The sequence below is a fragment of the Diceros bicornis genome, chromosome 2, assembly GCF_020826845.1.
Source record: "Diceros bicornis minor isolate mBicDic1 chromosome 2, mDicBic1.mat.cur, whole genome shotgun sequence".
Taxonomy (NCBI): domain Eukaryota; kingdom Metazoa; phylum Chordata; class Mammalia; order Perissodactyla; family Rhinocerotidae; genus Diceros; species Diceros bicornis.
The window spans coordinates 82,963,311-82,978,831 of NC_080741.1; the positions used below are offsets into that span (position 1 = coordinate 82,963,311).

At 43.8% G+C, this 15,521-nt stretch overlaps 2 protein-coding genes across 10 annotated transcripts in view; one reads left to right on the forward strand and one right to left on the reverse strand.

The window, feature by feature from the left end:
• The window catches only part of LOC131419501 (Fanconi anemia group D2 protein), a 53,533-nt gene extending 44,038 nt beyond the window's left edge, over positions 1-9,495 (forward strand). For 7 of the 9 annotated variants that reach the window (XM_058564698.1, XM_058564681.1, XM_058564740.1 and 4 more), the window contains 9 exons: positions 212-334; positions 1,184-1,277; positions 1,972-2,043; positions 2,759-2,797; positions 3,794-3,868; positions 4,613-4,687; positions 5,669-5,815; positions 6,965-7,060; positions 8,247-9,188. In XM_058564698.1, the coding sequence (XP_058420681.1) occupies positions 212-334; positions 1,184-1,277; positions 1,972-2,043; positions 2,759-2,797; positions 3,794-3,868; positions 4,613-4,687; positions 5,669-5,815; positions 6,965-7,060; positions 8,247-8,321 (796 nt within the window). In that variant the 3' untranslated portion in view covers positions 8,322-9,188. Of the gene's footprint in view, positions 1-211; positions 335-1,183; positions 1,278-1,971; positions 2,044-2,758; positions 2,798-3,793; positions 3,869-4,612; positions 4,688-5,668; positions 5,816-6,964; positions 7,061-8,246; positions 9,189-9,291 lie in introns of those variants that run through there. The other 2 variants (XR_009223270.1, XM_058564721.1) reach the window with 2 other exon arrangements.
• Positions 9,496-9,552: 57 nt separating this feature from the next.
• On the reverse strand, positions 9,553-10,234 carry LOC131419578 (FANCD2 opposite strand protein-like). Its single transcript, XM_058564857.1, has one exon. The coding sequence runs from the start codon at positions 10,228-10,230 to the stop codon at positions 9,700-9,702; it is 531 nt and encodes a 176-aa protein (XP_058420840.1). The 5' UTR covers positions 10,231-10,234; the 3' UTR covers positions 9,553-9,699.
• Positions 10,235-15,521: the final 5,287 nt, after the last annotated feature.

Consider the following 15,521-nt stretch of genomic DNA (forward strand, 5'->3'; position numbering starts at 1 on the left):
AGGCCGCGTCCCACGTACAGCAACTAGAAGGATGGCAGCTATGACATACAACTATCTACTGGGGCTTTGGGGGGAAATAAATAAATAAATAAAATTATAAATAAATGCTCGTAATTGTTTTAAAGCTTAATATCTGGTAATATCTCAAGAGAGAAATCTTGGTTTAGGAATTCTGTAGTATGTGTTCATACTCCTGTGGCTCTCAATGTAGCATCTACCTGGAGCACACAGACAGTGTTCTGAAGGCCATAGAGGAGATTGCTGGCGTTGGTGTCCCAGAACTGATCAACTCTCCTAAAGATGCATCTTCTTCCACGTTCCCTACACTGACCAGGTAAGGGAGTTCCCTCCTCTACTTCTTCTCCTAAGTTAGAATCATACTGTCCAATGTCCGTAGTTTCCAAATAACTACCTTACTCTTCATCTAATTCTGATATAGATGGTAGGTACAATCATTCATTCAACACACAGAATGTGTACTATGCATTCTTAGTAGGGGCTCTCAGCCAACCCATGTGAAAGGACCTTATTGAAGAGTGAATTTTCACTAGTTACAGTCTTCAAAGGCAATGAATATTTAGTCACCAGACTTCTATCAGTAATTTCATCCTTTAAACGTGAAATTATTTTTCCAATATTTTAACCACCTTTAAAGGATAAAGTGATTGTTTTATGTAATCATGTATGTCTCACTTAGTGGGTTTTGTGTCTTATAATATCAACGGCTATATTACACTTGTATAGTCTTTACAGTTTATAAAGCACTTTCACATTCTTTATCTCATTTGATCCTTTTGATGGTTCTATGAGGTAGGTATCATTACCCCTACTCTACTGATGAGGAAAATGAGCGTTAGAGAGGGAACTTTCTCAGGCTTACACAGGCAATAAAGCAAATATTGAACCAGGAACTTAAACTTGCCTCTTCTCAACGTGACTTCACTGCTCTTTCCATACCACCACACCATCTCCCTTCATAAAGTCAATTCCATTGTTTCACAGGCCATCTTGGTCTCATTTCTGAATTCTTTCCACTCCTCCATTGTCTTACAGTGGACCCTAGTGAGAGGACATTTAGAGAGGTGGGGAAGGAAATGGCTTTTGGTTCCTTGGCTTCTTCCCAGGAAGTTCTTTCTAACCAGTGCGTCATTGTGTGGGCATGCATGCTGTTCCCCTCTTCTAGGCACACCTTTGTCATTTTCTTCCGTGTGATGATGGCTGAACTTGAGAAGACAGTGAAAGGTCTTCAGGCTGGCACAGCAGCAGACTCACAACAGGTGGGTCAAATACTCCCACTTCCAAGCTTCAATTGCTTGGAAGCTGGTCTTCTGTTTCTTGGGTCTAGGGTTTCTCCTAAGCTATTTCCTTTCAGTTACGAAGATCCAGGATTTTTTTCAAAGAGCTCCTGGTTTAATTTCCTTTCCTTCTAGTTGGAGGTGAGGATTGGGCTCTGTTTTTCCTGGCTATTGTCCAGGGGAAGGCTTGGACTGCTCCATAGGCCCTAGCTCTGGAAAAAAATGTCTTTGCTTATAGCCTCACACACCTGGCAGTTTGCTGCTTATGAGCTGGCATGAGGAGAGCAAGCCTGTTTGAGGTGCTGTGGTACTGGGCCTTGGCAGCCCGCTAACCAGAACTGAGCTAGACCGCTGAGAGCAAGGGCTAGCATAGGGAATCAGAGAAGCCACAGGGATCTGATAGCCAGTAGGTCTGTTGCAGAGGCTTTTTCCTACTTGGAAATTACTGAAGAGGGGTCATCTTTTTAGGAAGTCTCTATAAGGTACCCTAATATTTTGTATATATGCAGGCCTCAGAACCATCTTGTGGGTGCACTGGTTGTCATATCTCTTTGAGAGGATACTGGCTGAAATCTCTGAATAGCTATGTAATTCCAGACCCATATATTAGTGGGAGTACAGTAAGAGAAGTATTTGGCTGTGATTCAGAGGTGCCTGTATATTTGGCTGCCCCCAGATTCATGAAGAGAAGCTCCTCTACTGGAACATGGCTGTTCGAGATTTCACTATCCTCATCAACCTGATAAAGGTGAGTTTGGAGGCTCCTTGACCCATCTCATCAGCTAACTACAGAAACCAACAAGGGTCCTGGCTTCCAAATGGACTCTCCCTGCTCTTCTCCCCAACCTTCCTTGGGAACCTGCTCTCCCTCGTCTTCTTCCCTGTCCCCCTGCCCATCCTGGATAACCCCTTCTCTCCCTAGGCAGTGTCTTTTTCCTTCTCTTCCGTCCTCTTTACCATCTGTGCCACCATACTTACTATTTAATGACTCCTTCCACGTGTCATTCCCCCACTTTCTCACCGTGCCTTGGGTCTCTGTGATCTGAGCACATTCCCCACTATCTCCCTCTTCCAACCCTAAATACCTTCTTTATCTCTCTCACCCACTCCGTGATTTTGCTCAGGCTATTCTCCCAGCTTAGAATGTCGTTCTCTCCTTTCCGCCTCTCATCCACTCTTTTTTAAGGCTTCAGATCAAGGTTTTGGACCTCTACAGTGCCATCTTCTTAACATCCCCAGTTGGAATCAATTTTTTGTTCCACTTTGCTCCCCTCTTCCTTTTCTTGAACTTCAATTATGGTGATTACTTTATTCTGCTTTCTAGTTAATTTACCTGTTGGCATGCCTTCTTCATTTTAGAATTCTCTACAACCCCCAGAGCTGTGCTTTGCACAATGGAAAAGAGGCGGGGGTGCTCAAAGGAGCAGTCCTCCGCTTTGGTTTCTTGTCTTTTGTCTCTCCAGGTGTTTGATAGTCGTCCTGTTCTGCACGTATGTTTGAAGGTGAGAGATTGCCCGGGCTCTCTTGAGTGTTTATTCTTCCTGCGGATCTCTCTAGAGAGGGCCTCAGCTGACAGGAATTGCTTAATACCTTGCCCACAAGCCAGAGTCTCCAGAATCTGTGTTAACAGGTGGTAGTTTAGAAAAGACGGTGGATACATTTTCCCACACTAGTTGGATGAATAGAGAAGCCAATTTTCCTATGAGTTTGAAAACTTTTGGTTCTAATCTTAGCACAAGGAGGAGTGGCTTCAGGACAGCTGACTTCAGGAGCAGTAGTCACTCCCTGCATTCCTTCCCAGGCAACAGGGAGGAAGGAGGAGTGACTGATTTTTCTTTTTAAAGCCCATGGGTAGCCTCATGAATGCGGGAGCTGATATCCTGATAACTGCTGAGCTCCTCTCCCATGGGGATCACCCGGATTAGCCCTAGATTTGCTGGTAAACTCAATGGGTTAAGAGCTGGGGAATGTTATGGGAAGAATGCTTCTTCCTCACTCCTGATGGTTTCTTCCAAGTGGACGGCGCCCCATTCTTGTTCTCTCCTGGCCTCTCTCTTCCTCTTTACTCACTCCACCCTGGTGCCAGTGTGGGAGATGGGAGTAGGGGGAGTGATTTATCTGATTGGTAAATTTGGCAATGGTCATGTGCTTCCCCAGCTCTACCCAATTTTTTCCTCTTGGGAGTAAGTTATCCTCAGGGAGCTGGGGTTCCCGAACTCTGTTCTTCTATGCCCTCATTCTTAAGCTGAGCAAGGCCCCTGCCCATTGGCTGTGTCTAGGGTAGGTAAGTCTGCCTAATACTGGGGCTTAGTTAGCAGGCCCATTTAGTTTTTACATTAAGCTACATTCTCTAGATTAACCTTTTGGACCCCTCCCAATACAAAAATAAGAAAATAAAACCCCTGGGCTAGGTGATGCTATGCTGCCCCAAGCAGGGGCCTTTCAGATGAAAGACCTCAGCTAGAGGTCATCACCAATGTGTCTTTTCTCTTCTTCAGTACGGGCGTCTCTTTGTGGAAGCATTTCTGAAGCAGTGTATGCCGCTCTTAGACTTCAGTTTTAGAAAACACCGGGTAAGAACTGAGAGCAGAGAGCAAAGACCTGCTCTGTACAGTTGTTCAGAAGATACATCCATGGTGCTTCGTGGGCTGAGTGTGGGGGCAGTCCCCTTGGCCACGTTCTGGGCCACAGTTCTACTTGGGCACCTTTGGTCCACTTCAGCTACTGCCAGAGATGCCTGTATAGGACGGAATATTCCAAAGTAGGGTGAACTCCTCAGACCCACTCTGGTTCAAACCCACCTTCCTACTTTTCCAGATCTGAAGGTGGTGGTTCCTTTTAGATTGATTTTATTGTGCTGCTGCACTCCCAGGACCTCATATATCACTGTGTCATTTGATTATTCCTTTGTGCTTCTCTAGATCTACTCTAGGGAATAATTAAAAAAAGAGCTCATTTGTGTCGTAAACTCTTTGCTGTTATAATGGACAGTCTTGAGAGTTTTTTTAGCCAAGTGGGATCCAGGGCTAGAGTAGTGAAATAAGGACAGAAACAGAGATGATGATTTCTTACACATATTTAGCAAGTTGAACTTTGCAAAACACTCTCACAATATTTGGTTGCTCCCTCATAACCCGGAAAGAGAAGAGGGAGGACAGCTAGCCAGCATTCCTCCTATTTGAGGGCCAAATTAAGATAATTATCAATATACGGCTGGAACCTGCAGGGTTTATCCTCTTTAGAGCCTTTGGTTGCAAGGATATCTAAAGTGAAATGAGAACATTTCATACGGCATTTATGAGTTTTGTTGGTTATAGGAAGATGTTCTGAGCTTACTGGAAACCTTCCAGTTGGACACGAGGCTGCTTCATCACCTGTGTGGGCACTCCAAGGTAAGAGGGCAAGCAGGTCATGTCACTAGCTTGCCTGTTGGCTTAATCTGCAGTTGTGATTGGGAGATCCACGAGCTCCAGTTCCTTCTTCCTTTTTTACCCTCCTTGAGCCTTCATTTCTGGAACTGTGTCTGTCCAAAGAAGTTTATTCAGAGTGGTCAGATCCTTAGTTGCTGGTTAAGATTGAGCAATCATCTAGAGGGGGATTTCTTTATCTGAAATTTGACTCAAACTTCATAGCCCTATTTCCTCTAGAAGCTCTTCTTTGGTGAGAGAGATAGAATGTTGGGGGCTGTGTTATAGCTTCAAAGTACTCTGGACAGGAAGAATATTATGTAAGTGATGACTCTGCTGGAGACAAGAGGGAGTTCTAACAGCAGCTATCTTTAGAGCTTTTCAGCTGTTCTGCTTACTTGTCAGGGAACACATCTGCCTCTTGTGAGAACATTTTAGCATTAAAGGACTTTTCTGCTTGAAGCCTATGGTGAACCATTGTCACTTTTTGTCTGAAGGAACACAGAACCATAGAGTTCTGCAGTTACTGGCAAACAGAATGATTCTTTGACCCAGTTCCTACTGCTCACTTCCTCCGCTGGTTCTAACTTCAGAAGGTGCTAACAGTGGAATTTTAAGAACTCTCAGCTAAAGAGGGCTACTCTCTGTTGTTTAATACCAGTATATATGTTCAAGAATATTTCAGGTAAATCCATTGATAATTGGTCAATAAGAGGTTATGAAGAGGAACCTGGAGGTGTTGGTGGTATGTCTTCTAGGCTCTTTTAGCTTGAAGGATGGCTGCCATTCTCTTCGGAGTACTCTGCCAAACTACTGCTGTGTGATGGAGCGTGTCTCGGGCCTATACTGGCAGGGTTTATGCTCCTATTCGGTGTTCAAGATGTCAGGAATTCAAAGTTTCTGTTCAGGAAACAGGAAAGCATGTTGATAAATGCAGACGAGTTGGCTGCATTTGTTTCCATTCAGATTCACCAGGACACGAAACTCACCAAACATGTGCCTTTGCTCAAGAAGACCCTGGAGCTGTTAGTTTGCAGAGTGAAAGCCATGCTCGTCCTCAACAACTGCAGGGAGGCTTTCTGGCTGGGCAATCTCAAAAACCGGGACTTGCAGGTAAGTCTGGGGCCCTGCCAGCAATAATCTACTCCCATTCTTTGTGAGAACATTGGAAAGTATGTTGGGGGGCACCTAAGCCCTGCTCTCTCAATAAGACTGTTTTCCTCTTAAGTCTGTGGCTGTTTAGCTCTTAAAGTTAGGGCAGATTGCTTATGGGCCCCGGTCACAGGCTGCACCCCTCATCCCAGGCAGTGAAGCACCGAAACATACCATTGATAGAAACAAGGCCTCAGAGGCAGAGGAGCGAGCTCAGTAAGATCTAGAGGGGTGCCTTGAAGCCCCACTGAGGGTAGATTCCTAATAACACTTTTGTATATGGATAACTTTTTTTTTTTTGTTTAGTTATTTTGGGTTTTTTCCCCTAAACCAGTCTGTCTTATTTCTGAAATTATTCTCTGGCTAGTTTTAACAAATGAGCATTTCTAAGTTCTTTCAATTGTCTGACTGACTGGCTGAAATCTCATGTTCCTTATACTACTAGTTTGGAGTTACAGTGTTTTTCAAATGGGGTTCGAGCCCTTCTCATTCATGTTTATAATATCTGAGTTTTATAATCTTATATATGAAAAGAAAAGCAATCCAGAGAATTAGCTTCCCTTCTTCACATCAATTTTATGAGGCAGATTCTATTGTTTCCATAATAAAATTGAAGCTCAGAGAGGTTAAGTAACTACCTAAAGTCATTCAGCAATAAACGAATAGAGTCAGAGTTTGAGTCCAAACAGTCCTGATCCAAAGTTGATGTTCTTAAATCACTTTAGTATACCATCCTTCAGCCTCTACCTGGCCATTCATGGTTGGTGTGTTCATGCTCATATACCTTACAGTATTTGGGAAATTTTGGAACTATATTCAGCATTAACTGAATGAGTCACCAATACAATCTGGCCTTGTAAAATCTAGTATATTAGAATACAAAGATGGACCTTTTGTAAAACTCCATATTGTGTCAGAGCCACAATCTTTTCAGAAACCTTGGGTTATCACTTCTCCAGACGCTGGATCACAGGTTGGTGTCCATGTTTGACCACGTTTGAATGGCTGAATATCTTCCTTTGTATTGTTTGTAAACTAAGCCTTTTTCCCCTTGATACCCCAAATGTGATCATTATAACCCGCCGTTTGTCTTGGCCCATCCACGTTTAGGGCGAAGAGATTATGTCCCAGAATTCCCAGGAGAGCACAGCAGATGACATTGGGGATGATACGTCATCCCAGGTCTCCAAGAGCAAAGCAACAGAGGTATCTTTGCATGATGCACTCACGTGTGGCACTGATGGTTGCATTTTGTGAATTATTCTGAGTTGGCAGAGAGTGTAAAACTTTTCCTGCTTATGTTTATAATCAAATACTTCTTTGCCTTTCTCCATTCCCTCCAGAAAAGCTTCTATGCTTATATGAATTCAGTGGGGGCCAGAAAAAAACCCCACATGATCTTATAATCACCTTTGAGTATCTCAGGTTGTAGCATATATTAGTGAGTTGAAAATTCTCTTTCATTATAGTCCCCTATTTTCCCTGAATTCATATCTGAAACCATTTTAGAGAGGAAAAAAGAAGAGGTCAAAATGTTCTCCAAGTGTTGAGAAGAATGAGTTAAATCATTTAAACATGTTCGAATATATAAAATAGAAATGTGAGAGCCAAAGCACAGAATCAAAAGCTGCCACCGCTAAGGACTAAAATAAGAGTAGGGGTTCTTGTTCTTTTCTGGGCTACTACAGATGCTTTTAAGACTTTAAAGAAAGCTAAAGAAAAATGTGTATGTTTATGAAATTTCGTTACAGTTCAGGTGGGTTATGGACCCCAAGAAGCTCAGATTTAAGAATGCCTGCTGTGGAGCCTCTCTGTACTGCAATGTGAGGCTGATGCAGAAAGATCATTTAGTATGAAAAAAATCTTTTATTACATGGCCTTCTGTTTTATTTGTATAGTAGACCTCAACCTTGTTCTCATAAAAAATTTTGAAGCAGACAGTATCCTATGAGTTTGGTACTTTGTCCCAAGCAAACTTCCCAGATTAGAGTTACAGACCAGAGAGAATTTTATGCTGGATTCCAGTTGAAATACACCAGAATTTTTAATTTAACAAAGATTTCATTCTATATTGAATGCCCACTTTGTTTCTATGTCACATACATGCAATAGAGCTGGAGGGCCATGGCTTATTTAAAAATCATGCAAATTTGGTTCAGTTGCAGAATGGCCTAAGTCAGTATCAAAATGGCCTCCCTTCATTGTCTTGGCTTAGAGGTCATGATACAAGAAGAATGGGGGAGCCTCTGATTCATTTTTCAAAGGAATGGTTTAAAACTTATCATTGGTTTTAACAATGATACAGTACAGTTGTATATCCTATGAGGGCAGCATAGCAATTCATGGAGTCTCCCAGATTACCTAAAATATTTGATTATCCTTTGCCCCTTAGGATGGTGAAGAAGATGAAACAAGTGATGGAGAAAAGGAGCAAGATAGTGATGCAAGTGATGACGACTCTGATTAGACCTCTCCATCTCTGCCATCGTCTTAGCATTTTATGTTCAGGGTTTGATATCTGCTCTCTGCCTTTCTAACTGGAAGCATCCTATTTTGTCGTTAAAGAGGAGAACTTAATCGTGGATTTTATAGATTGTCTAACGTCATCAAAGACCCTGGCTCAGAATTTGAATGTAGCATTACTTTCAATTTGGGCAAACGTGGCAGTGCTGTGCTGCAGAGTGGTCATGATTCTGGGCTTTGGGAACTAGTTTTGAAACTCTGATTTATTCTAGAATTTAGTCTTGTACCAGTTTTATAGATAAATTCTGTTTTAGGTTCTGCCTCAGCTACCTCATTCCTCTTTCCAGATTTCCTTCATTATTCAAGGATTAGATGGAATTGAATTGGGGTTTCTGTGGAGAAATAATGGAGACCGATGCCACCACATCAGTTCTAACAATCAAAATCATCTGTATCCTATTATAAGGACTCTTTGCTTGAGATGAGAAGATCTTTGTCATCTTTTTGGAAGAGTGGTGAATTTCTTGTCAATGCCCAAAGATTGAAGTCAAAAGGAATATTTTGGCTGCTTTTTTTATTTTTGGTCATCATGTAGATACAAGACAAAGGGGAAAAAGGCAGCACTGAACTCATATTGACTTTGTATATACAATGTTTATTTCCACATTTTTCTGAGTTATCCCTATAATCTAGTTACAAGAATGCTACAAAATTACTTGTAGTTTATTAGAACTAGAACATTACGAGTACACTTCAGCTAAAATGGGGAGCTCTCATGTCTTCTGCCAGAAAGCCCAATTTCAGTGCTGTTACCTAGTTCTTTCTTGCCAGGTTGTAAATATTGTTTAATATTTGTTAATATTTCTACCCACTTTTGTACTCTCCAGTGGTATTAGGGTGTGGTTGGTTGGGTTTTTTGTTCTTGCTTTGGTGGGGGAGGTTGTTTTTTAAATTAATCCTTGACCCACATATAGATTTTTGACCCCTTCATCCTCATGCACATAGAACTCCATAATCTCCTTCCTTGACACCGTTTGTTTCCCCAACTCATTGTGGTCTTAGGTGTTGAAGTAAGTTCACACCAGCCTCATTGGTTTATATGGTTTGTTTAATGGTTCTTTATCACGTGTACCTGTCACTGCTAGTTTGACTCTCTTTTAAATGGTTGTTCAACTTTACCATGGGAATGTTCTCCCTTACTCTGTCACTGGCCCTTTTTTTGGAGGGGAAGGGAGGAGAAGGCTCCTGAATTGTCACCACTTGACAGAAAAGCAAGATGGCTGGGGCAGTGTCACAGTTTTATTTACATGGACAGGTTTCTGTAAGCTTCAGGCACATAGCAAAGGGTATGGTGTGCAGAACAGGAATCAGATGGGGACCCTTTACTTGGAGTGGTACAAGGCAAAGGTGCACTTCTTGTATGTTGCATACAGCAAGAGCATAGAGCGCAGCATCTGTTTGCACATGGTCATTAACATCTGAATCTGAGGTTCCTTGAATCCAGTGGGCCACTTCTGCTCCTGGCTGATGATTTTGCAAAAGGCTGACTTTTCTGAAACTCTGAAGGTCCCCGTCCACTTTGGTGGCTGAGCCGTGATGATCCTGCCAAAGACTGAATCCACTCCACTGAGGCGGACAGGCTGGGGCTTCCTGACCAGCCCTTTCTTTTTCATGGTTTGGAGCTCTGATGTGTGGCAGGGTAACTTAGGACTCACCCCAGCCTCCCGGCATGGGCTGTCTAGGACTGGGGGGACCTCTTGAAAGCACGGCTGCACTTCAAGATAAGGAGTGTGTGAGAAGCAGAGGGAAGCCCTAAAGGGGTGCTTGGAAGAAGGTGTAGGTGTTGTGTGCCGCAGCCATTGGAGGCTCTCGTCCAGTGGGGACCACGGTGACCAGAGCTGGTATCCTGCCATTGACAGTCCTAAAGGAGAGAAATCAGAACATGGAATTTGCCTAGCATGCTTTTAGTGAGGGCATGGCCATTCAAATTCACATTTCTTTGTCTCATTATTGACTAACTTACTGTCATTCCCATGAACAGATTCCAATAGATGTTAGAGTACTATTAATTCTATAAAGGGCAGTAGGGGATGGTAACAAGTATTGAATCTGGAAACTGCTATGTATACTAAAAGTTTATTAAACCTTATCACAAGCCTCTGAAGGTAGGTTTTAACCCATTGCACAGATGAAGAAATGGATTTGTCCAAAGAGAGTATCCCAGTTCACCACTAGGACCTATGCTGTGTTGATAACTGCTCAAGACAGAATCTATGCCTCTGAGGTGGCAGAGGCTGCTGGCACTTCATGATGAGACCTTGTTATTTCTCGTTAGAAGCTCAAGAAAGGCCACGTCTTGCTAATTATTTGTGACTACATCCCATGTACTTCACACCAGTGGTTCACAAAGTATGCTCCAGAGACTAGCAGCTCAGTATCATCTGGGAACATGGTGGAAATGCAAACTCTTGGGCCCCACCTCAGACCCATAGAATCAGAAACTCTGGGAGTAGGGCCCTGCAATCTGCATTTTAAACAAACCCTCCAGGGGATTCTGATGTACCTTAAATAGTTTAAAAACTTATGCTGTTCCTTTTAAGGAACTTCAGCTTTCACTATTCTTAATTATGGAGACAGTCTCCTCTTGGCCCTAAAAACCTCTTTTTCTAAGACAAGGGAGCAGCTCTCTCAGACACCTGGGCTACTTATTTACCAACTCAGAGGACTTACACAAGGCTGGTACGAAAAATGTTTCCAAAGGCCAATCTTTAAAAATTCCTAAAGATTTTTCTGGTTTTTCAAGGTGTGTTCTGTTTTGTGTGTGTGTGTGTGTGTCTGTGTGTCTGAGCTAACACCTGCTGCCAATCTTCCTCTCTTGCTGAGGAAGATCGGCCCTGGGCTAACATCTGTGCCCATTTTCCTCTACTTTATGTGGGAGGCCTGCCAGAGTGTTGGCTTGATGAGTGGTGTGTAGGCCCACGCCCGGGATCTGAACCTGCAAACCGCAGGTTGCCAGAAGCGGAGCGGCGAACTTAACCACTACACCACTGGGCCGGCCCCCTGTTTTTCATTTTCTTATCTATGGGAGACCCACTGGTTAAGAACTTGATTTTTTCCCCCCTTTTGAAGATAAACGGCTGAGAAAAAGTTGCTAACTCAAAATTATCCAAGTAGAATTTGGATTCTCCATCATTCTACCTTAAAATTGCCAGTATAGAAAGGGTTTTACTGAATTCAGGAGAAGCTAACATTTTTGAGCACCTATTTATTATGTTAAGGGGCATAGCAGATCTCCCACAAAAGGTAACGGCAGCAGATGTCACCCCATCGCATCCAGTAATTGCCCAGGAAGTGCTGTGAAAAGTTGACACCTCCACCATAGCTGCGAGACAAAGTTCATTTTTTTTAAAGAATTGTGTGTGACATTTGAAACCAGAAGACCGGCCCCTGGTTAGTATAAAATAAGAACTTAATCTTAGGAGCCTTTCCTGGCTCCTTTCTTAAGAGGAAATAGGACCAGCAGTAAAGGGCTTTATCAAATGTCCTGCCTAAATAGTTGGCAGAACCAACATGGGATGAGAGAGGGCTTCTGACCCCAGGTCTTTCCACCACTTTCACACAAATAGTTCGCCACACCCCACTCCGACTCCCAGCACCCAGAAGGCACCCGCATCCACTCCAGGAGGGGTTGAACCTGGAAGTTGTTCCAGCTGCTCTAATAGCTCCCAAACGGGGAACACCTGGTTCTAGCCAAAAATGCTTCCCCTTCATGCTGCTCCTCCCGTTCCAAGGAACTGGGTCCCTCGATTTCACCACCTGGGAAAGGGGAAGGCAGCGTCAAAGTGCAGCTGAGGTTCTCGTGAACTGTGACCCCGAGGGGCTGGAGCTGCCTGGAGTGGGGGAGGCTTCCTCTCCCAGCCCGAAGAAGGGGCTTGTCTACCCGGGGGCGGGGGCCAGACAACTCTAGACAAGACAGGTGGCGGTGGGAGCCCGCTTCCGGTCTCACCATCCGGGCCGGGGGCTCACCTGCTGAACTCCGTGAGACGAATGCTCCAGAGTGGCGGCTGCTGTTCCCGGACCGCATCTTTTCTCCGCAGGGCGCCTGGCAACGGCCTCTGTGATCCGGGACCGCGGGGGAGCCCGAGCCGCGGCGCGGGGTGGGAGCTCGAGGCGCCCCGCTGTGGGGCGTTAGGGGTAGGCTTCCCACCCCACCACGTTGGAACACCCGGTCCAGGACTCAGCCTTAAGGAGTTCTGGTTCGAATCCCGTCCCTTCCATTCCCCTCCATTATCCGCCCTCCGCCGCCGCCGCGCCACACCTGCGTGCATTTGATGTAGTTACAGAGAACGACCCGCTTCAAAGGCTACCGTCACAAACCTGCATAAAGGTCCCGGGTCCTGTAGTTAGTGTTAAAAGTTAGTCTCTACTCATTAAACCCCGCTCAGCGAGTGTTCAGGCTGTTACCCAGAGTTCTGAAGGCCTTTGTGGCTGCGATCCCAGTACAAAGAGAATTTGTAAATGCCTGCCTGTCAATAGCAAGAAGAAAGATATATGCCTCCCCTTGACTTTCTGACCAAAAAAACTTTTCTCTGGGCCAGCACCAGTGGCCTAGTGGTTAAGTTCTGCGTGCACCGCTTAAGCCGCCCGGTTGGTTCCCCTTGCGGACCTACACCACTCGTCTGTCAGTGGCCAGGCTGTGGTGTGGGCTCACACGAAAAAAAAACTTTTCTCTGCCTTCTGCTTAACCTCAAAAAGGATGCTGTCCCATTCTCACGACACTGAAAAACTGACCCTTTCACCATAGTGAAAGAGTGATTTGACAACTTTGTAAGGATCACTGAGAATGATTACTTTGCACAGCTGAGGGCGGAGAAGTCTACCCACTTGACTCCTATATCCCCGGTGCCTGCCTATGGCAGTTCCTGGCAGTGTGTAGTATCTGTGGGAGGAATTAACTAACGGCCCGCCTGCCCTTCTCTCATACACTCAGAAAGAGGCCTTGCACTTTGCTAACAGTAGAACACAGCACACGTAAGAGCTGTCACCTTTCGTCTGGATCTGTGGGTGAAGTTTAAGGGGAGAGACTGAGGGCAGGGCAGATGGGGTTGGGCTGAGATCCTGGTTTGGAAGGCTAGATGGTCTTGAGGGACTTGTCAAGAATTGTCAGATGCCCATTCTGTGTGTGTATGGCACCCTGTGGAAAGAGAGGTAAGTGGAGAGAGTCTTGGGGGGAGGGCAGTCAGAAAATGGAGAGAGGGGCAGAGTGATGAATCTTGGAAGACACTAAAATGGTTTTGAATTACAATATTTTTTTTTTCCACTAAGTTTTTCCTCTTGACTAAAGAGATACCTGTTATTTAAAAAAACAAATACAACAGTAGTTTTTATTGCACAATTGTGTTTTTTAATGAAAGTCCCCAAAGCAAAATTGTATAATTAAACATTGTTGGATAGAGAGGGCTTCATGCTGTCATGACAATCTGCTCCACAGTCCTCTGTGCAGCAAATGGTACCATTTGCCATCACCTGTGAGTGTGATATTCCAGCTCCATGGCTATCACGCACACATGGAAAACCGGAATCTCACATATTACACATTACTGATGTCCTACAACATCACCTGGGTCTGTATCACGCAGCACTCAACATTCTGGTTGCCCTGCTCAGGGATTCTTGTGACAATATCCACATTCCCTCTGCCAAGAGCCAATTTGGTGCTTTCAAAGCAGACAACAACGTTGCTGTGGTGCACTCGCCATATCCATAACTGTGCAAATGATGGTCCAAGTGCACATGATTGCAAAGGAGGCTCAGATGACCACGATTAATGCAACTGACACATTTCTTCAAGAATTTGATTCCATGCGGATTCTTATCCCTGGAGTCATTGACAAGATCCCCAAGGTCCATGAAGCGTATAATGGACTCAAAGAGAAAACGGGGACTTAATTCCCCCACGCTGAGGCAATCTGCCACAGGAAGCACTCGTAGTTGCACCAGCAGCATTCCTGAATCTTGCCTCTGCAACCCTGCATCACACATCAGAAACAATTTCTACAATGAAGAAGGACCCCACTGGCAAACCTTTTACTGGAAGACTGCCTGACAGCAAGTCTCATGAGGCATTTAGGGACAAGCTCCAGAAGTCCAGGAACATTCTTCACTCTGGGACAGCACCATATCCTTGAGTTGTTTGGAATTACAGGGGAGATCTGGAACAGGTGTGTAGGAAGTCAAGCAAAAGAAGAGCTGGGCCTGACTTGTCCATGGAAGACTACTAGTTATTAAAAAAAAAAAATGGTGGATAGATATGTGTATTTAGCTTTCTGTATAAAAAAATGTAAACTGATCATGAGTGCAGGCTTTGTGAGGAGTCAGGCACTGTGCTTGTTAGAGTTTTATTTATCCTTTCTCACATAATTCTGCCAACGATCCTAACCCATCCATGTTGTTATTTTTGTATTATACGTGAAGAAACCAAAGCTCAGAGAGGTGAAGTGACTCCTCTATGGTAGATTTAGGATTTGAAACTGAGATGCCCTACCATTAAAGGAAAAGCAGGTCTATCTGACTTCTGTGTGACACGTGGTGAGCAAAATACTACTTCAACAGCATCACTTAGGAAGCTGAGTCTTGAATGACAGAGAGCCTTCTGGATGCCTGGGGTTTGACATTTAGGGTCTATATTTATTATTATTTTAGAAATCATTTATATGAAAACGCAGAACTCAGACCGTAACCTGTTTTCAGAGTGGTACAGTAAAAAGATAATGCAGTCTGGAATTGGCTGGTGAAGGTCTACCAATTGATTAGCTGTGTGACCTTGAACTTCAGTTTTCTCATCTGCAAAATGAGAAACCTCTTCCTTACTTCCTACCACAAACAGGGTTTGTGAAGGTCCAGTGAGGTAAAAGCTATAAAAGCAGTTTTATAGCTTGTAAAATCTTCTACTGGAGTACTAACGGACTGTTTGGCTATATATATATATATATTTTTTAATAAAAAGCATTTACTGCACAAATCAGATTGTAAATATTCCCTGAAACAAAAATAAAATTGTCCATAATTCCACTATCTTCACAAGCCAGATATTGATATTGACATTTTTGGTATATCCTCCTTGTCCTCAAACAGAATTTTTGCATAGTTGCAATTAAAGAAAAATTTGTATTTTGTTTTTCCCTTCAATTTATGATGTGTGTTA